Source organism: Hakea prostrata, chromosome 4 (genome assembly GCF_041222555.1).
Source record: "Hakea prostrata isolate BN-2017 chromosome 4, UWA_Hpros_2, whole genome shotgun sequence".
NCBI lineage: Eukaryota > Viridiplantae > Streptophyta > Magnoliopsida > Proteales > Proteaceae > Hakea > Hakea prostrata.
The window spans coordinates 38,142,151-38,162,144 of record NC_142603.1 but is presented as its reverse complement, the minus strand read 5'-3'; the positions used below and the strand labels follow the sequence as shown (position 1 = coordinate 38,162,144).

Below are 19,994 nucleotides of genomic sequence, written 5' to 3'. Positions count from 1 at the left end.
GAAAAAGGCAAAAAGATGGGAAAGGTGACTGAGAAAAAAAAAAGGATGTGAAATAGGCAAAATGGGAAATAGTTTCTAAAGAGAGACAACAAAAAACAAGAAACGTACTTTGGGAGAAGAGGAAAGAGATGAGAAATCAAAAAACCACTGTGAAATGGATAGAGGGGAAGTGAGGAATAGGAGGGGGGAAGGAGAAAGGTTGCTGGCACTTAGCAAATCTATCTGGAAGTGGGATAGATGGAGAGTACAGAAGGCTAAAAGCTCGGGTAAAGGAGGTTGAAGGCTAGGACAGAAGAAGGAAATCCAAAAGCAAGATCACGGGAAGGGATGCACATGGAAACATGTGGAGGAGAGATGGAGAAACTCAAGAGCATAAAATAATGGAGGTATTGATCATTGGAAGGGTGAATGGTACACAAAAGCAAAGTGAACGAGGGACTTTGCAATAAATGAAGAAGTGGGGAAGATAAGACAAAGCATCTCACAATATTTCTACAAGATCATTATGAGGAATGAAGAGTTAAGTGATAAGTTTTATCATTAATACTTTGATATTCAAGGCAATACTGCAGAGATGGGAAATTTTGAGGTCAACATGAATAAAGAAAGTTATTCATTAAAATGAGGGTAATCTTTAAAAGGAAAACACAAGCCTTCTCATGTTGATGGTGGATGACTTTTTGGGATCTAGAAGAGCCTCCTCAAGAATGTCATGGGAATCCTCTGAACAATGAGACTGGCGGATTTCTCTTGAAGTGGGCGTCATCTAGATATGCCTCATATGAGGTCAGTGAAAAGGATCATCACTAGGGGGAGATCAACAACTCGAAGACCTAGGTGGAACCACAAAAGGAGCGGGTGAAGTGGGGATGTTAAGGATGCCAAGTGGATGGATAAGCTGAATGTTGTAGAAATAGAATTCGGAGAAAGGAGTGGGATCATGCACCTAAAGGTTTGGCTTTAATGCTGGGTTGTAGGGATTGCCAACCGGATGTTCTTGAGATCCTACTTTAATTCAAGGTTGTCACCAAAAAGTGGGTGTTGGGTGTGGGGGAGACAGAATCTGAAGCTCAAGGGCTTCCTTGAGGGAGGTCACTTCTTCCAGCGCGGGGGGGGGTGGTATTGAGATGGGGAACTCAAGTTAGGGGGAAAATAAGTGTGTGATAAACCAGGATGGGAAGATGGAGACATAAGAAGTCATAAGAAATATGAAAACATAAATAAGCAAGAAGTTAAGATGACTCACAAGGAGGTGTCATGGGAAAAAGGCAGGGAGCGCTAGGAGAGGAAGACTTTACAGTCTTACTTTGTTGAGGGATAGTCAGTCCTTTTTACGAGGAGGAGGGTGGCTCTCCACATGGTTTCTTAAGAAAGAGTGAGAGGGAAGAGAAGCCTCTTGATCTCGATCAAGACCCAGGCGATCGTTGCTCGGCTGTCACAACGGCTCTAGCGGCCTTCACGAGGCTTGGGGTTCGTTCAGGAGGCCTTGCAAAGAAGAAGGACAAGAATCGAGAATTCAAGACATATCACTTGAGTCAAATCAAAGGATGATGGTTAGAAGCTCACAATGAGCCAAGCCCCGATCTGAAGGATGGAGTTATACTCCATTTCATATCCATGTATCTCTTGATACCACGGAATGGATTTGATCTTCCGATGGCGCCTGTCTTCTTTGGATAAGGAAGGCCCGGTTACTGGACGAAAAGTAAACCTCCTCCAGGTGGTCGGGAAGTTAAGATCTGATGGAGGCGCTCGCAGAAAAAATATCGTTGCGCCATCTTTTGTGGTTAGAAGGGCAAGTTCCTTTGGCAAGGATGCGCCCTCAATCAAGTTCAGCCCTATTGCGTTTGGAAAGAAAGACCATCCGGGAGGATGGGAGATAGAAAGAACATGAAAATGTACAAAAAGAAAGAGATGGCGTGATGCCAAGCTCAAAACACAAGCCCAAGAAGCCGACGATGAGACGCCGGCTATTGGGGAGGAGCATTCGGGACAAATGTTCCAGTGATTCAAAGCTGCGGAAAATAAAGGATTAAAAAAGGGAAAGCGAACCCGCTTTCCGGTGTATCTATGTACGAGAGAAAATTCACGGAAGGGATGAATCAACCCTCTCATCGGGGTGGGGAGCCCTAACCTGATATGAGGAAGGAAGGTCAAAATCTTGGACAGCGGAAAGAAGAGTTTCTCCATTATAAATGGAGGAGCAGAGAGCAGGCCCACCATTGGACCCGGAGGTTTGAGGTTGCCTAGAGGAATCAACGATCTTGGAAGATCCGGACTCGACAAGGACGGGAGAAGTTTCGGTTTTTCTTTCAAAACCTTTTGAGAAACTTCAGCGAACTCTGCGGAGGACGGTTAGGGTTTTGTTATCACTATCCGACTGTTCGGGAGTAGGAGAAGCAAAAGCATCATTGCTATCACCAACATGGGGTACTAAAGAAGCCCTATCGTCCGCCATTACTTGTTTCGAGTAAACTACAAAAAGAAAAGACCGGTAAACTTCGATTCGGTGAGACGGAAGCTTGAGAGCGGGAAGGCGCGAAGCGACGACAAAGGTTCAAATTCCAGACGGGAAGAATGAAACCTACGAAGACAACGAACGCTTTTAAAACTCCCGCACGAGTGTTCGGGAATCTGAACGATCGAGATTGATTCAAAATTGACGATCAAGATTCAAAGACGTTTTGAAAGTTTGAACTCACGAATCCGAAATAGGCGTTCGGAAACCGTCGCTTGGATGACGTGAGCCACGACAGATCAAGCGCAACAAAGACATGTGGCCTTACACTCACAACGCTCGAGGAAAAGTGACCACCGCATTAAATGTGATATGACATTTAATGAAGCACGCGAGATCATCACGCGAGCGAACCGGTTAAAAACCAAGCCCTCGGGATCGACCGAGCGCAGTGCAGGGGGCTCGTGATATGGAGAGGTTATGATCGGCCGGGTTCATACCGGTCCGACCCCCCGACCCGGTCGAGACGGAGAAAACCGAATCACTCCCGAGCGAACCGGATCCAGAAGATGGCTTCTTGAAGAAGAAAGATTATCGCGCAAGCGTGCCCTAATCTTACTTATGGATTAGGGTAATCACCCGATGAGGAGACTCAAAGCGCGGCTGCGGATAATCATCATCAAAGGGATAACTATCGCATAACCTAACGGTTATCTCGGAGTCCTCTACTAGCCCAAACTAGTAGAAGTCTATCGCTCAACGGATCTTACTAATGAGATCCAACGACTACCCGAAGAAGGCTTGAGTGCATCCAACAAAGGAGATTCGAAGGTACACTCTATATAAACCTCACTACCATACAAGGTGAGGGACGGATCAATCGATCAAGGAGAATACTATCTGAGACTCAGGTTCGGATACATACTGATAGACCTAAACTATCAGCGTCCTGCTATCTAGATCACATTTCCCGTTTCTTCATTCATTAGCTCGTGCTTAGCGGGGGGGGGCCCGCCCGGGGGGGGGCGGGGGGGGGGGGGGGCGCATCAACTACATATCATGGGTTGTTCACTTTCAATCTTGAATTGATTTGAGCAAGGAAAATAAGGAAACTTGGAGATCTACTTCTTGAGGGCTTTTGGATTGTTAGAGTGAGGTAAGATTCTTGTTTTTCAAACTCAAAGCATGTAGATTATTCTTGAGCTTTCTTCTAATTGTGGTTAATTATTTGACTTTGTTAAGAAAATACTTCATCGAGAGAGTTATGCAAGGTTGCAGCCTAGGTGTTGTCAAAATGTCTGAGAGGCAAGGTTATACCTAATTTGCCTCTCTATAATGTGGGCTGCAAGACATGATGGTCCTTGATGGTTTTAGGCAACTCCTTGACCTAAATTAGATGTATTCCATCTTAAGATGGTACCCATACCTGAATGTTAAGGCAAAATCTGAAGTGTACGTAGTTGTGATGTACGTGTATTATAGAATAGATTCATTCTATTGGTGAAGGTTCTATGTATAATATTTTTGTTCAACCTTGTCAACGGAGCGAAGTTTTAACAAAAAGTCTTTCCCTAATAGCCAATGCATTATTTTGGTTGTTGGAGGGTGGTTGTTTTTTATGTGAAAGAAAGAAGAGAAGAAAAAAAAATACAACAAGAAGTAGTTGCTAAATTTAGTCTTCAGAAGAGAGGAGTTGTTACCTATTGGGAAGTTTGAAGGGAAGAGGACATGGGAAACTATTTGACAATCATTTGCCTAGTTTTCTCAAGAACTTCTTCATCCTACATTGAGTAATTATTAGTTTTTAGGAATGTCACAAAGCTAAAATTAGTAGAAGTATGTTTATAAACCCAGCTGAAATCAATAAGCTTAAAGCTTTTGTGAAGGCAATAATATGAGTTCTATAAATGAAATATATGTTTTGATATAATAGGAGAAAGATCGGGCTCTAACTGATTTTGGATCAAGAGGTGTCCTAGGAACAAGAATATGTAAGTGATATCGACTAATTCATGTTTATTGGAAGTGAATGGTGCCACCCAAAAAGAGAGTAGTAACCACTTGTGGACTATGAGTTTTTACTTTTTCCATTTGTGTAATCCATTGGAGTGCACTATGTTTAGTTTTGTGTGCTAAACCTATATGGGAGAGAGCTCTTTTGCCCTTTTATTTTTTGGGTGTAAAAATTCTTAAACATTCTGTCAAAATGGCATTGGAATTGTGGTAATTGTTCCATCCATAAATTTTCTACCTTTTGATAAGATCTTTATCCCCTGCAGAAATCCAAGAGTGCAAAAGTATAAATTTTCAATTATATGTACCGCGATACACGTTGGTTCAACAATTGTACAGGCAAAATGTCAAAAATTGCTCTGACAGAAACAAATTCTAGGCCTTCTGCTTGACAAACTCATCCATTCGATCTTAAAGTTCAAGGGTCAATAACTATACTTTCCCATCTTTGCATAAGAGTTCAGACAAGTCAAGGTTATGAAACTTCGTCCAGGTTTTATTGTTTCTTCTCTTTTTTGCACATAGCTACAGACAATGGAATAACCTCATGTAGCAGTTCATCAATTACAGAAAAGGAATCTCAATGACGCCAGAAGCACAAACCACCAAACCCACACCCACACCCAAAACTCAGGGGAGGAAACAAAAGCAAAATGAGGAAACGCATATGAGAAACCAAGTCACCTTAAAGCGCCAGTTTCTTCTCTTCATTCCTTTCAGTATGTGGAATTGTATATAACATGGTTATTAAAGCGGCAAAGTGACCAAAGCAATTGGGACTCCGTTTTAGCGATTAGGCAATTAAGCGGCGCTTAGGCGGCAATAAAGCGACCAAAGCAGTTTAGTCAATATTTTTAGTATAACTACTTTTAAACTACTTTTTAATACAAATACTTTTTATAATAAACTAAAATACTAAACAAACATTTAACAATCATATTCATAAAAATAAAAATAAAAAACATTCAAGAATCACAATTATGAATAACCAATATTATTCATATATAATTTAGTGAATTATTTCACAAATTATTTTTAACATGACTTTTTTTGTTAAATATACATGAATAATATTCAAATTGGAATTAGAATTGATGTATCAATTTTCTCTTTTTTTAACCAAACAGTACCGACATAATACATTAATAGATCTCATTATTCTGATTTCCAAGTCATTGTTTATTTTATAATTCATTGATTATCAATGTTGAATATGGCTCATGCTTCACATTCTGTTGTTGACAGGCACTTTGGGCTTCAGAGTTTATTTGCAAATTGGGCCTCAATTCCGAAATGACTTACATATTTAAATTTATATACGGCATTGTAAAATAAATTATGATTAAAAAAATATATATATGCACAAATTACAAAATGTAAAAAAAGCGACTGCTTTAGCATCTAGGCAGCAATATGGTGCAAAAGGCGGTAAAGCGGTAGTACCTAAACAAAAAAGCGGCAAGAAATCAGACCGTTAGTTATGCGGTCATAATTTAAGCGGTTAAAAAAACGGTTTGCCGCCTAGGCAGCCGCTTTGATAACCATGGTATATAGGTCTTTCTTGGGTTATGATCCAACATTTTCTCCCCACCTGGGCAAGGGCAGGGACAGGGGCAGGGGCAGGGGCAGGGGCAGGTACGGGCATACCAGCATAGGTGAAATATGAAATCTCTCATTTCTTGCCATTTTTCACTTTCTTTGGAGCCTGAGATTTCTTTTTTACCTTCTTAGGCAACTTTCCAGACACTTTAACCTTCTTCATATTCACTCCCTGCAACCAGAACTCCATCTTATTAGCTCACACGCACAAAATTATCAGAGTAGCATTTACCAGCAATGTAAAAGTTGCTTCATTCCATTAAAACAGTTTTCCAGCCAGCGAGCGTACCAATGGTTTCTTAACTTTTCCTTTCTTCCCTACCGTTTTTGCCTCCCCTTCGTTTTTCTGATCACTTTGATGACCGTTTGGTTTGGGCATCTTATCGGTTTCCTCTTCTAAATCAAACATGAAGCCATCAAGAGTTCCTGCTCAAAAAGACAGCAGGTAAAAATGTAATAGAATGCCTATTAAACTCTCTTTCGGAAATGGAAAAAGCAAAGAAAAGTAAATATTTTCTAATCTGATGCCTAATACCATCATACTGAGAAGGAAAACTTCCAGGATGTAATCTAACCTTCAATCATTGTCTCTGCCTCATAAACATTAGATTGAGGTTTCAGCTGAATGAAGTCATTCATAACAGCCTCTATCTGAAAAAATACCATAGCAACCAATGTGTTAGAATACATGTTCACTTGGAGAAATACAATTTATTTTTTTAAAAAATAATAATAATAATAATACAGGATTGGACAAGAAGTTTGAAAATTATAAACAAAAACTGTCACCAGATTAATCTTCATATGCAAGTCCAAAAGGAGAAGCATTGCAAGCTTTTTGAAAGTTACTTCATAGTTTCCACAGGTCTAAACTTCTGGACCCAAAATCCAATAATTTTGATGTGCTACGATTTGCATGAGATATTGATACAACTTTTGTAGGATTGGGGTTCTGGATCTTCTCTAATATGGTTCTGCAGTTATATTTTCTATAGTTTTCTTTTTTCTTGCTTTCTAATTTTTGTGAACAGAATATCGGACTTGGAGTTCTTTACTTCTTTGGTCCGTAGTAACTTATATTATCGTTTACCTACCTACTTGGTTTACATTAACATAAATTGTCCTTTACCTACCTACTTGGTCGACAGTAACTCATACCGTCTTTTATCTACCTACATAGTCCGTAGTAACCCATATTGTCCTTTTACTTGCCTACTTGGCCCGTAGTGTCCCAATCTACTTTTTACCTACCAATTTGGTCCGCAATAACTTGTATTGCTTTTTACATATCTACTTGGTCTACAATAACCAATACTATCTTCACCTACCCATACTTTTACCTACTACTTGCCTTCTTGCAAGAGCGTATGCGTGGACATTGGACCTACAACTTTTACTAATTAGTGTAGAAATTCCTTCCTACTACTGGCATTATTTGGACAAGGCCTTTGATGTTGCTATATTTATGGATATGGTTCATCTTTAATACAACTTATCTTTCTCATTGTTTAATGGTTCGTTTGACAAGACTGTGCTTAAGATTGATGAAGTTTTCTAAGAATGCTCCAGCTTGGAGATTTGTAAGCTCCAGCTTGAGGTGGAGCACAAAGATTTGTGTGAGATCTAACAACAACTTTTGTTGGATTGGAGATCTAGATGTTCTATAGTTTCTATTTTGTTGCAGCAGTTTATATTTTCTATAGTTTCCTTTTTTCTTGCTTTCTAATTTTTGTGAACAGAATAATTGACTAATTATTCTACCTTGATCTTTTTCTTGCTTTCTAATTTTTGTGAACAGAATAATTGACTAATTATTTGATCTTCTTCTTCTTCTTCTTCTTCTTCTTCTTCTTCTTCTTTGCTTCTTTCTTCATTCTAGATTATGGTTTGATTCTTAGAGTCTGGTGTATGGTTCAGAGTAGTGACTACAGATCTTGTTCTAAAATTATAATGTTGCCGGTTTGATAGTTGTTTCAGGGTTTTCTTGTTTGTGGTGAAACCCTAGTTCATATAAGGAGAACTAGCGTTTTAATTGATGAACTTACATGATGAATTGCAACTAATGATTTCTGATCCACAAACCCGTAGACCCCTGGACAGTTGTTTTCCTGGTAAACTTATCTGAAAATTTTTGCAACTGTTACTACACAATCTTTGAGGTATTCCCTGCCCTGTTCGGTTTTTTTCTTCCATTGCTACTACAGTTTCTAGTTATTTTGTCAGTATTATTGCTACCATTGCCTGGATTGTTGTTGCCCCTGCTTCATAAAGTCTTTCTGCTCCAAAAAGAAAACATATGTTGGTGCTGTATCAAATTCTGCTGCAAGATATACCACTGCTGACCCTGTTTTATTGAATTTTTTATGCTCCGAAAAATTATGTTGATGTCATATTGCTTCTATTACTGTTTTTGTAGTTCTATTACTGGTTTTGAGTACGACAAGAGCTTGGGGAAGAAATTAGAATGGTAGAGTTACTCTGTTTGCCATAACCAACTTCAATTGGGTTATTCTTTTGGTAAATATGGCAGCTTTTTTATCTTCATTACTCAGAGCTGATTCTGAACAATAAGGGCTAATACTGTGTAGAGTACTTATTATCCTATATCATCAAACAAATAGGAACTTGTCTTACTGCTACTACAGCATTGTTTCTGATAGTTTACTAACTTTCTTTGATTTCATTTTGCTATAATTTTGGATCTTTGGGATATACTACTGGTTATCGACTTTCCGTTTGATACATTCGCCACTTTAATATTGGTTGGTGGTTTTATTGCTATTATATTATGGAAGCTACTTCTGCTATTACCCCGTTTGAGTTGATGCTAGAGGTGGAAGTTCTTGTATTTGGTTTCAAGTACTCAACAATTCCTCAGTAGAGACTTTAGGATGTTGGTAATCGGTTGTTATTATCTATCCACGTCTGGTGCTACATGTGAGAGGGAGATTAGAGTTCTTTACCTACCTATTTGGTTCGTAGTACCTTGTACTACTTTTTACCTACCTACCTGGTCTGCAGTAACTTATATTGTCCTTTACCTACCCATACTGTCTTTTATCTATCTACTTGGTCTGTAGCAACTCATACCGTCTTTTTACTTAGTTACTTGATTTGTATTAATCCATAAAACCTTTTGCCCACCTACTTAGTCCACAATAACTCAAACTGCTTTTCACTTACTTACTTGGTCCATAGTAACTAATACTGCCTTTTACCTACTCATACTTTTACCTACTACTTGCCTTCTTACAAGAGCTTATGTGTGGACATTGGAACCACAATTTTTATCTATTAGTATGAAGATTCCTTCCTAAAACTAGCACCATTTGGATAGTGCCTTTGATGCTACTACACTTATTGGATATGGTTCATCTTTCTATACAACCTATTTTGTTCTCATTGTTTGATGGTTTGTTCAAAATGAAGATTGTTGCTCGGTGAAGTTTTCTTGGCGTTTATTGGTGTCGGCATGTGCTCAGGATTGATCAAGTTTTTTAATACAAGTTCTTTGTCGTTAAACTGGAGATGGGAGATTTGTATGCTACAGCTTAGAAGGGGAGTGTTAACATTGTGCGAGATATGGATACAACTTCTATTGGATTGGAGATCTGAATCTTCTATAGTTTCTATTTTCTGTAGCTTCTTTTTTCATGCTTCTAATTTTTGTGAACAGAATATTTGATTGAATATTCTATCTTGATCTCTTGTAATATTTGTTTCTATCTTAGTGGACAGTATATTCTATCCTAGTATATTGTAATTGCAACCTATAAATAAAGTGGCTTAGGATTGCAGGAAGAACTTCTTCTTCTTCTCTAAAAGATGTAGTTGGAAGTTGGAACCAGACCCTAGATCTAGTTATAAATATAGTTACAATTTTTCTGACATTTAAAAAGACTTCTCTAAGGCAATAAGATGACTTGTAGAATTACAAACTCCAAACGTTTTTGCATAAACCAAAATGAGAGTAGAGGGACAACATAGTGGAATTTTTACAAAACTTTCTCATAACACAATAGCCCCAGATTGATGGGAGATCAACGAGGCACCAATAGCAAAGATTATAATGAGCAAAAAGATTCAAACAAGCCAAAATAGGGTTTGAATTCTGAAGATTTGGGGTTTCACAAATAGGGTTTGAATTCTGATTTTAATGTTTGAGCAAAGTTAGGAATAGGATTATGAGTTTTGAAAAGGAAATCTTTGTGGGAAATCAGGCTTCAGAATTGGATTTCTAGGCTGGGGTTTGGAACGCTATCTAGTTGCGCAATTGGCTAAATTCAATCCAAAATTTTGGACAGAACTGAATCAACTGATGGTTTTTGAGATATGACAATTAGGGTCTTACAAGAAGTAATTGAGATGGTGGACATAGGATCAAGTGCAGGCTGTGATTTTGGATTCTTTTTTTTCTTTTTTTTTGTGGGGGGGGGGGGTGGGGAGGATGCTGTTGGATGACTTCAAATGGATCTTTCATGGTGGAATTGAACTGTGGAAGGTTCAGAGTGGCTAGGATTTGTGGAAAACGAACATTTGAAAGGGGAAACTACAGCCCAGAAATGTGGAGGTTTAGAAAGAAAAACAGTAGGATTTGGGGTTTGCCAATAACTTATTGTTGTTGCAGGGAATCCTTAGCAGCAGCTTGTTGCTTGAGCAATTTGAAGAGCAGTTGAACTTAAATTAAAAACTCGAAAGGAGGATCTTCAAACAAAGTCAAGGGGAGCTTTGATTCGAATTCCTGTGCTTCTCACTATCAATAAGTTGATCTGATACACATAGCAAACAATAAACCACCCAGAGACCTAGGCTTCCCAGATAAGGTGTCAAGTGGATCAAACACAGTTCCCACAAGCCTTGATCAAGCACTAGACTGAATCTTTAGCTTTGTTTCATTAATCAAATCTGCATCCCATGCTTGACCCTATTACAATCATAAATGAAAGACTTGAAAATAAGACTTTAGTATGAAGGATGGTCGAATGCAATTCTTAACCTTTTAGGTAACTTAAGTGGTTAGAGGAAAATAAAGTAGACACCAAAGCATCATAATCCAGCCCCATTAAACACTTGAAACAAAGCTAGTCAAAAAAGGAATTTTCCCTAAGCCCAGAATGGAAAATCCTAAAATAACTTAAATTGAACTGCTGGTCCTAACTAGTAAGACCACATTCATCAACCCCCCCCCCTCCCCAAAAAAAAAATAAATAAATAAAGAAAGAAAGAAACTAGTAAAACAATTGTGGAAATAAAAACACCTTACTTTACATGTAACTGAACTAGCCATAGTTTAGGCCAACAAAAGTGGCCTATTACATAGAAAACCCATGGGATTAAAGGCCCAACATGCACAAAACCCAGCCTCACTAATTCCCATTAAAATATCCTCTTTTCGATGATGAATATTTTTAAGAACCTGCGTATCAAACAACAGAAATACTAATAGGATTCAATTACTGGACTAATATCTAAATTACTTCAACAAGAATTACATTAAGAAACAAAAGATAGACCTGGTTTTGATGGTGCCAGTCACCCCCTACACCTCATGGTGCTCTCACCCAAAGGCTTCCCAAACCTTATATAAAATATCCAATGACTCTTCTCACATATTTCCCCCTTTTATAATTTACAACCAGAAATCGGTAGTGATAAATTGATAATCCCATTCTCTCTCCTCCACATGGCATCCTCTCAAGGTCCTAGCAAATATGCATTACCACTCCTGCACACAGATTCACTTCACAAGCTTTTCCATTTCATAGCGTTGAACTAGAAAGTTGATTTCTTATATCACACAATCAAAACTAATTTCTCAGGTCATTAAAAACATTAGCTCTGTAAAAGGGTCCTCTTTGCAAAATGGCACAGGGATTCCTGTGATCCTGGAAGCAACAACCAATCATCCAAAGAACCCAGGTAAGCAACAAAGTACTTTATTTTTCTTTTCAAATTTTAACGTGAACTCTAAACAAAGAAAGCTGGAGAAGAAGCAGAAAAGCAGAAATTGAGAAGAAAAGAAATCGAGAGAAAGAGAATGATTGAAGTCTCACTTTCGTTGTGAGATCCTCCAAGAAAAAGATGTTAATTTATAGAATAAGTTTGTAGAATTACAATAAAAATAGAGGACCTAATCTAGAGTTCTATGCGAACTCAAACAACCACCATCGCTGGGTCAAGAGTTAGCCCTAGGCTCTAACTCTCAACTCTCTTTTCTTTTTTCTTATTTTCCTTTTTTATTTTTTTGTATATGACCTTTAACACTCCCCCTCAAGCTGGAGAATAAACATTAAACATTCTCAGCTTGTTACAGATATCATTCACTCTTGCAGCCCCCAGAGATTTTGTAAATAGGTCAGCCAGCTGTTTTCTAGTTCGGACATGATGAGTGAAGATCAGCCATTGTTGTAGCTTTTCTCGAACAAAGTGGCAGTCCACTTTAATATGCTTTGTACGCTCGTGAAAAATAGGATTTGATGCTATATGAATAACAGCCTGATTATCACACCATATAGAATAAGTGACTCGTGATCAGAGTCAAGCTCCCCCATAAATTGCTTAATCCACATCAGCTCACAAGTGACAAGAGATATGGCTCAATATTCTAACTTTGAACTAGATCTAGCAAGCATTGTCTGTTTCTGACTTTAGGACACAAGATTTCCTCCAACAAAGGTACAGTAGCCTATAGTAAATCTCCTATCAATCGGTGAACTAGCCTAATCAACGTTAGAAAATCCCTCGATTCTCTTGTGGCCATGATCTTTGTAGAGGAATCCACATTAAGGAGATTTTTTAAGTATGTGCATAACTGCATCCTGAGGACTAGATAGAAATTGACTCACTACGCTGACCGAAATTGCAATATCAAGTCAAGTCACAACCAAGTAGTTCAGTTTTCCAACCAACCTTCAGTACTTCTCTGGACCACCAAGAGCTTCCCCATCCTCTGGCATAAGTTTTATATTTGTATCCATTAGGGTATCTAAAGGTTTCAAACCAAGCATCCTTGTTTCAGATAGTAAATCAAGCACATACTTACGTTGGGATAAGACAATTCCTTTCTTGGACTGAGCCACTTTGATAACTAAGTATACTTGAGCCTTCCCAAGTCTTTGGGTCTGAAATTGTTTTTGCAAGTAATTCTTTAGTGCACCAATACCTACAAAATCATTCCCAGTAATTATAATGTCATCCACACACACAACTAGAATTACTTTCCCTCTATTAGATTGACAAGATAATACTGAGTGATTCACTGTCACACCGAGTCAAACCAAACTCCATTACAATTGAAGTGAACCGGCTAAACCATGCACATGGTGACTGTTTCAGCCCATATAATGATTTTTTGGGACAACAAACCTTACCCCGCTCCCCCTGAGCAACAAGCCTAGGAGGTTGCTCCATATACACTTCCTCATGAAGATCCCCATTAGGAAAGCATTCTTCACATCTAATTGATACAGTGGCCAATGATTGGTAGCAGCAAGAGAAACCAGAATACAAATGAAAGTAAGTTTAGCAATGGGAGAAAAACTATCTAAATGGTCAACTCCATACACCTGGGCATATCTCTTGGCAACAAGTCTCACCTTTAGTCAAGCCAAAGTACGATTTAGATTAACCTTCACCCCAAAGACCCAACGACAACCAATAGCAGTCTTCCCTGGGGGTAAAGAAACAAGATCCCAAGTCTGATTTGCTTCTAAGGCCATTAACTCTTCAGCCATTGCAGCAGTCCACCCAGGATCAGACAAAGCTTCGGAAACAAATTTAAGCATGGGCAATTGTTTGACACTAGATAGAGAGACAGAAAAACAAGATGACAAATCAGCATACAAAACATAGTTAGAAATAGGATATTTAACACAACTACGGGTACCTTTGCAAAGAGCAATAGGAACATCAAGATTGGATGAAGAGGGAGCTATCTTAGGCTTTGTTGACGAAGAAGGCGGCAAGGTAGAGTCCCAAGGAGCGGAGGGGTAGTTGCTATTCTTGGATGACGAATGTAAACTTTGGTGATTGCCCATGATGAGACAGGTGTAGGAGTAGTACCCTCAGAAAACACACTTCGAATAACATAAAGGTCATCATTAAGCTCGATTAAACTAATAGGTTCATTGGAATAAGGAGTAGATTCAAAGAAACAGACATCAGCAGTAACAAATTATTTGCATAAGTAAAAAGAATAACAATGACAACCCTTTGAATTCAAGGACATCAGTGTAGGTCCGTGACTGATCATTACTTGTCTGAACAAGGGTGGCAGTGGAGGGCCATGATTGAGTAGCCTACAATTGTGTAAAACAAACATAAGCTTCATCTGACATTTTCACCATCTTCCTCAAGTTGGACTGTGGTGGTTGCAGGAGAAGACTCTAAAGTGGCAGCATTAGCAATATGAGGTGGTTTTCCATGAAGCTTCCAACAGAATTGTTGAAATGTGACCAGGACTTCCACAATGATGACATGTCCTAGTCTGGCTAGATGAATCAGTAGGATTTTGTGAACCATAAAGTTTTCCAGGATTATTTCCACGACTGCGTCAGGATTATTTCCACGACCGCGTCCTGCATTTAGTCCCCCTGATGTACTGCAGGAAACAGTGGCAAGTGCAGATCTATCTGTAGTTGTGTGAGAGCTTTGTTTGGTAACCCTCAATACTCTAGAAAGTGTGTCAGTTAGGGTGGGGACCTGATCATTGCTAAGAATCTGGGCTCGAACACCATAATACTATTTTACAAGGCCTTCTAAGAAGCTCATCATAGCAAGTTGTTCTCTTCATTTTTGCATTGCTTTTACTTCAGAGGAAATAGATAGAATTGAATTTAACTTTTCATACATACTCTTGAAGTTGCAAAATACTGAGTAATCTCTCACTTTTCTATATATCCGATAAAACACCTATGATAGGTCACATATTCTGGATTGATTATTCTGACCAGAATACAACATATTTAAACATTCTCATAGCTCCTTAATAGTGTGCAAGTGGGTTACAAGATTAACAACATCATCTCCCATAGGGTTGAACATCTGGCCAAGTATCCGTGCATCAATGATCTCCCAAAGTCCCAATTCTCATCACCTTTAGGGGCTGATTTGGTCAAGTGAAACTAATTGTCCTCGCCCAGTGAGAACTACTTTTACTGTAGCTCTCCACTAGTGAAAATCTGATGCTCCTAATTTCTTTTCAGTAAATCGATGGGAGGATGAGGAAATAATTTCAGTGATGGTACCTTTATTAGGTATGGACTAAATTTCCCCAATAAAAGTAATTCCAATCTTCAAGAAAACTTCTCACAGAAAACTTGTCACCCAAAAATAATAGATACTCCAAATCAGCTTCCAAGAAACCAAGGGATCCCCAAAATGGAACAAGATCCAAAACAAACTAACGCAGCCACCAAGTTTCAAAAGGAAATTCGAATAGTATATAGCATTAATATAACTTCCACAATTAAATAGGACCAGACCTAATTGAGAACCTTAACAGAAATAGTCCCCAAACAATTGAAACAGATAAATCCAGAAAAGAGAGTACCAGTGCAGGATGTCAATAACAGTTTCCTACAGCAGGTTTAGATCAAACAATACCCCCAAAACTAAATCTGATCAATCCTCACTTAGTCAGTCTTCAACAACCAAAAGAAGAGTTTCCCTCACTACGGAGACATGATTCTGATGTTGCATCGAATCAGTGTCTCATCCTTCGTCTGAAACTACACCAAAAATCAGCAAGGCTGCTGCTCCAACGAAAAGAAAAGTTGCAGCTGAAGACTCTCAAACCAGTGATTTCACCTCCACCAATCGTTGCAGAAAAAGAGAAGGAAAAAAATCTTAAGAGTTTAGCGCAAAAGATCTGTACGATCTTTAGTCCTGCTGCTCTGATACCATGTAAACTGTAAACAAAGAAAGCTGCAGAAGAAGAAGAAGAAGAAGAAGAAGAAGAAGAAGAAGAAGAAGAGCAGAAATTGGAACAAGAGAAATTGAAAGAAAGAGGATGACTGAAGTGAGACCTGCCATGGATATTGGCAGGAATTGATTGAAACGTTAGCATGGGCCCACCTTTGGCTAATTTGATTCGATGGCAAGATAAACCAGTGGCTCTTTCCATTGTGCAAGCAAGATTGGTTGGCTTAGCCCATTTTTCTGTAGGGTATATATTTACATATGACTTTCGTTGTGAGATCCCCCAAGAAAAATATGTTAATTTATAGAACAAGTTTGTAGAATTACAAACAAAAAATAGAGGACCAAATCTAGAGTTTTAAGTGAATTCAGACTACCACCATCACTGGGTGGACTCTCAACTCTCTTTTCTTTCTTTCTTTCTTTCTTTCTTTCTTTCTTTCTTTTTTTTTTTTTTTTTTTTCTGCTATTTCAAATATGCCCCTATAACAACTACTAACAATAAAAAAAAAAAAAAACTCGATATAATTTGCACAGTTAACAACTTTTGAATTCTCCTCCACCCACAACAAAAAAAAAAAAAAAAAAAAAAAAAAAAAAAAACGAAACAGAAAAGACACAAAAGAGAAATCTGAAATATATCATGCGAGTTCAAAACTACACAAAAGAAAAACCAGAAATATATTAGGTAAATTCAAAACCAACTCTCCAGTTACAATCTGTTTGGTTCCAAACCTTTCATCAGAACACTTCAAAACATTTTTCAGTAAGGGGAATGCTTTAACCCACAAAACTAATCAATAATCTTTTGAGAGCTGTACCTTCCCATGACTGTCAAAACTGAAACAGAATTGCAGCATTTTGAGGAACTAGAGACTAGATAGTTGATAGACAAACCTTAGCTTCAGCTTGTCCAAAGTTGACCTGAGCAAGCAAAACATTGTTTACTTCAGAGCAATCAAAATCAGTTTCAAAAACATGGAAAGATGAGAGAACTGCAGTTATTATACTACAGAAACTGTGAAGGGTAAAAGTGGCTGATGGACTATTCTAGAAACATTTATTGAGGACATACAATGCAGAATGTTCTGGAAGGAACTATGGTCGTCTTGTATATTGTTCCTGAAAGGTACCAAAATACAATCGAAGGAATCAAATTATGGCACCAAAATGGAAACCAGCATAACAGATAATTCATAATTATGTTGATATAGCTACCAAAAATAAGTCTTTCATTATGGACAACAATACAAAGAAACCATTATAGTAGAAGGCATTTATTATCACGGCAGAGGAGAGAGAGGGCTGAAGAAGGTGGCAAAAAAAATTGTTCAACAGAGATACAAACCCAGACCAACTCATTGATAACTATAGAATTAGAAGCAACATAGTTTTTCGAATGTTGAATGGTCCACTCTTTTGAGTATCTGTTTTCTTGAACAATAAATAGTTTAGAAGAGCAAAAAAAAAAGTAGACTTGCTTTGTTAACTAAATATGAGGGGTGGTAACTACATTTTAAAAGAGAGTAATGAGGTACAATATGATTCAACATTCAACCTTGTTGAAGTATACATAAATTTGGAGTTTTACTGTTCATGTTACTTTTCACGTGAACAGTGTTTTTACCGTTCACGTGAACAGTAAAAACAACTTTTACTGTTCGTATGAACAGTATTTTGCTATTGTTTTGATTATATTTTCTATTTCTAATGTGGAAATCTTGCTACATAAGTTTTGGGAGTTTTTTAGAAAGCATAGTTTCTATTTTCAGAACTTTATATTTTAGGAGTTAGGAAGTTACTAAAGCTGTAATATTTTGTTTCCTTCTTCTAGAGGACAATTACTTGTCTCTCAAGTTGTATTAGATTCATTAGAAGCTATAAATAAAAGTGCTCTGTGATTCTAGACTCTTTAGCTAAGAATCATAGGTCTTTTCTACTAGTTCTTCATCTCTCTTCTCTTCTTCTTCTTCTCTCTTTTCTCTATTCAAGTTCAACTGCTATTTTGATTGTTTAAAGCTTGTTTTCTAACATGGCATCAGAGCTTTTTTGAATCAAAATAATGTTGTTCTCAATATTCTCTTCTGAAATTTTTTTTTCTTCTGTTTCCTTGGTGTGCAGCCACCTAATGCTGTATATTATGGACTGTTAGATCAGATACTCATGTGAATTGATCTTCTCTACCTATTACCTTACTCTTACACGTTCCAAAACTTGAATACCTTTGTTACCTCTCTTTTTTCTCCTATTCTGTCCTAAGGTTGCAGAATTTTTTTTTGTGTTCTTTCTACTTCAAGTTTTGGAAAACTGATTTGAGTGATATCTACCTCAGTTTAATGTCTTCACTTACACGTGACTCAATCATAAGTACGGCTGAATCAAAAGGATCTCAAGGAGATCATGTAAATGTTCAGATTACATCTATCAAGCTCAAAGGTAGTTCTAATTACTTGTTGTGGTCACAAGCGGTTCGGGTGTATATACTTGCAAAAGGTAAGCTTAAGTTCATTGAGGATGAACAACCTGTTGAGACTGACAAACTTATTTTAGTTGGATCCAAGATGATGCAATCATCAAAATTTGGATGTGGAATAGTATGGAACCTGATATTGCAGCGAATGTTATGTTCCATAAAACTGCAAAGGGAATATGGGATGATTTGCAAGAGACTTATTCCCAAGCTAAAAATATGACTCAGATTTTTAGTATTTATGAAAAACTATTTCAATTTCAGCAAGCTAACAAGTCTCTGCAGGATTATTACAACTCCTTTAAAGGCGTGATGGAGGAGTTGAATGTCTTTCAACCTTTCACCACTGATATAGAGAAGCTTAAGGCCCAACGGAATGAATTTTTTGTGTCTAAGTTTCTTGCAGGATTGAACCCTAAACTGAAATCTGTCAAAGGACATCTTCTTGCTGGTGAGCATGTCCCTAATCTTAGTGAAGCATATTCTAGACTTCAACGTATTGCCTTGCCTGAAGGGAGTTCTCCAAAAAAAAGTTCTAAAGGAGAAAATTCAGCCTTCACTACCTCTTATGGAAGGGGACGTGGTCGTGGTTCAGGGGGAGTTAGTAGGTCTTCTGGAGGTCGTGGTGTTCAACTGTCTGATAAGATATCTTGTCTTTGTACTCATTGCGGTAAAACAGGGCACTTAGTGGAAGCTTGTTGGGCCAAACATGGAAAACCAGAGTGGGCCAAGCACCTTGCCAATCATGTCGTTTCTGATGGTGGTACTAATACTGTAGCAAACAACGATAGTGGTTCTGGATCTTCTACAGGGGACTTGTCTAAGACTCTAAGAGATGATATAAGCCAAATCCTTCGCCGATTGCAAAATATTGAAACTGGCGCTTCCACATCCACTAGTACTTCTGCTGCCACACTTTCTCATGCAAGTAATATAGCACTTCTCACTTCTACTCCCACCCCTTGGATCATCGATTCGGGGGCCTCTTCCCATATGACTGGTAAGTCATCACTTTTTAGCTCTTTTTCTAAATCTACCACTAAAAATTCTGTTGTCATAGCTAATGGGACTTCCACACCTATTCTAGGCTCTGGAAGTGTTTCTCCTACACCTTCTCTTACTTTATCATCCGTACTTCATGTTGCTAACTTTCCTTTTAACTTATTATCTGTTAGTCAATTAACTAAAGCACTAAACTGCTCTGTGACTTTTACTCCCACTTATTGTGTTTTCTAGGACCTTCACACGAGGAAGACGATTGGTGGAGGGTGTGAAAGGAACGGACTCTACTATCTGGACTATGCTACCCTTTGCGGCTCTTTCTGATGATTGTGTAGATGCTCTCCAGTGGCACTGTCGTTTAGGCCATCTGTCTTTAACTAGATTAAAAATTTTATTTCCTTCTTTTAAATCAGTGTCTAGATTAAATTGTGAAGCGTGTGAGTTAGGGAAGCATCATCGTGCCACCTATCCTCCACGCTATATCTCTCGTAGTGAGTCCTTATTTTCTCTTGTTCATTCCGATATTTGGGGCCC

At 38.1% G+C, this 19,994-nt stretch overlaps 1 protein-coding gene across 4 annotated transcripts in view; it reads right to left on the bottom strand.

The window, feature by feature from the left end:
* Positions 1-5,554: 5,554 nt before the first annotated feature.
* BIN4 (double-stranded DNA binding protein) overlaps positions 5,555-19,994 on the bottom strand; it is a 43,475-nt gene continuing 29,035 nt past the window's right edge. For 2 of the 4 annotated variants that reach the window (XM_089152944.1, XM_089152945.1), the window contains exons 6-10: positions 17,064-17,110; positions 16,886-16,912; positions 6,646-6,721; positions 6,360-6,496; positions 5,555-6,242 (exon numbers count right to left, since the gene is read on the bottom strand). In XM_089152944.1, coding sequence (XP_089009070.1) covers positions 6,144-6,242; positions 6,360-6,496; positions 6,646-6,721; positions 16,886-16,912; positions 17,064-17,110 — 386 coding nt within the window. In that variant the 3' untranslated portion in view covers positions 5,555-6,143. The remainder of the gene's footprint in view (positions 6,243-6,359; positions 6,497-6,645; positions 6,722-16,885; positions 16,913-17,063; positions 17,111-19,994) is intronic. The other 2 variants (XM_089152943.1, XM_089152942.1) reach the window with 2 other exon arrangements.